A 2025-nucleotide genomic window follows, 5' to 3' on the forward strand; every position below is an offset into this window, starting at 1 on the left:
AGCTATTCTAAGAATTATGGGAGGAGGGATCCTGAACTAAGTTTTATTCATGAAGTTTTCTACTGAATAAAACTCCTTTGTCACTGAATATATCTCTAAAACCTCAACTCTCTTTTTTCCATTGAAAAGATCAAAAGACATCCTTCTTAAAAATAAAAACATCCTTCTAAAGTCCGGTAGTATATTTGAAATTTCCCTTCTCACTAATTTTCTAGGTACTGTCTTAGCAATGGGTTAGGAAAAACATGAGCATATAGTCAACAGTTTCACATCCTTGAGGATAAGAATTATGTCTATCTTAACTGGTATTTCTTCTCTTATGACATGAATTCTTGTATTTTGAAAGACTCATCAATTCCAGTTATCTTATAAGAAAAAGAATAGAATTAGTATTTGTTAAGTTAAAGAGGTATCATATAAGCTATGCATGCATGCTACCTTTAAATCTTGATAGTGAATTCAAAACTATACAAAGTTATCTCAACTCTAAAAATGAAATATTAACAATCAGAAATATTGCTGCCCTAAACCTACAGGTACAAGACAGGGAAATTTCATCTCTAGACACTAAAATCCATTACTGGTCCATTGTGCAACATTAACCACATTAATTTTAATAGTAACTTTAAAGTCAATATTTTTGGACTGTTTTCTTTATATTGTGAATGTCACAACACTTTTATTTCTATCTGATAGTGTCAAAAGCAACACCATCAAAGTTTGGTGGTCAATAAACAATTTTAAAAGCCATTATTTTGCTCAGTGTATCCTTGACATCCTTATTTCTTAGACTATAGATCAGGGGATTCAACATGGGAATCACCACTGTGTAAAACACAGAGGCCACCTTCATTGTGAGCCTGGAATTTTTAGAGTTGGGCACGCAATACAGAAACAGGATGGTGCCATGGAAGATGGTGATGGCTGTCAGGTGTGCAGCACAGGTGGAGAAGGTTTTGAGGCGCCCACTGGCTGAATGCATTTTGAGGATGGTAACAAAAATGACCATATATGAGAAAAGAATGGTCAGCAGTGTGCTGACAGCATTAAATGTGGAAAAAATGAACAGCAGTAACTGGTTGACAAAAGTATCAGAACAGGAGAGGGAGAGCAGTGAGGAGAACTCACAGAAAAAATGATCGATGACATTGATACCACAGAAAGATAAATGTAGAGCAGAGCATGTCAAAATCAAGAAGCATGCCTCCCCCCACGCATAGGACACCAACACCAGCATGGCACAGAGCTTCTGGGACATGGCAACTGTGTAAAGCAGAGGTCTGCAGATGGCCACCACGCGGTCATAGGGCATTGTTGCTAATAGAAAGGATTCGTTAACTGCAAAGGTACCAAAGAAAAAGTATTGTACAATGCATTCTGTAAAAGAAACACTTCTGTCTTTGACAAGTAGGCTCACTAACAGCTCAGGAGCAATGGTATAGGAATAGCAGAAATCCACAAAGGAGAGTTGGCTGAGGAAGAAGTACATGGCGGTGTGCAACTTGGGGTTGATTTTGATTATGAGGATTATCCCAATATTCCCTACCACAGTGACACTGTAGATGGCCAGGAAAATCAAGAAGAGTAGGACTTGCAGTTCTGAGTAATCTGAGAAGCCCAAAATTGTGAATGTCACAACACTTTTATTTCTATCTGATAGTACCATCTTTTCTGTTCTCAGCATATGAAAGTCCTGAAAATAAAAAATAATAAAGTCTGAGCACATAGGAAAACTGCTACATTCCCCATAGAGAGCTTGGAGGATGCTGCAGAATACCTTTCAGAAATTAGTGTTTAGTACCTCATGTGAAGTACATGTCCAAAATTTAAACATCTAAGCATTTTCAAATTTCTATAATAACTATACAATGATTGAATTAAATTTTTAAATTCTCAAGTGTAAGTTTTCATTAATTATGAACATATGAAAATGAGATTGTAATATTTGCGGTTATTTTAAATTAATTCTTCAGATATATTTTCAGTTCTTATTGTACCAATAAGTATATATTACCTTAACAATGA

At 35.7% G+C, this 2025-nt stretch overlaps 1 protein-coding gene across 1 annotated transcript; it reads right to left on the minus strand.

Moving 5' to 3' along the window:
* Window positions 1-727: 727 nt before the first annotated feature.
* Window positions 728-1666, minus strand: LOC141421586 (olfactory receptor 5D18-like). The gene has a single exon (XM_074068067.1). The coding sequence runs from the start codon at window positions 1664-1666 to the stop codon at window positions 728-730; it is 939 nt and encodes a 312-aa protein (XP_073924168.1).
* Between the last annotated feature and the right edge of the window lie 359 nt (window positions 1667-2025).

This window comes from Castor canadensis, chromosome 1 (assembly GCF_047511655.1).
Source record: "Castor canadensis chromosome 1, mCasCan1.hap1v2, whole genome shotgun sequence".
Classification (NCBI taxonomy): domain Eukaryota; kingdom Metazoa; phylum Chordata; class Mammalia; order Rodentia; family Castoridae; genus Castor; species Castor canadensis.

Excerpts from the sequence above, each read along its gene's own strand:
- LOC141421586 (XM_074068067.1), bottom strand. The coding sequence starts at position 1,666 with ATGGTACTATCAGATAGAAATAAAAGTGTTGTGACATTCACAATTTTG.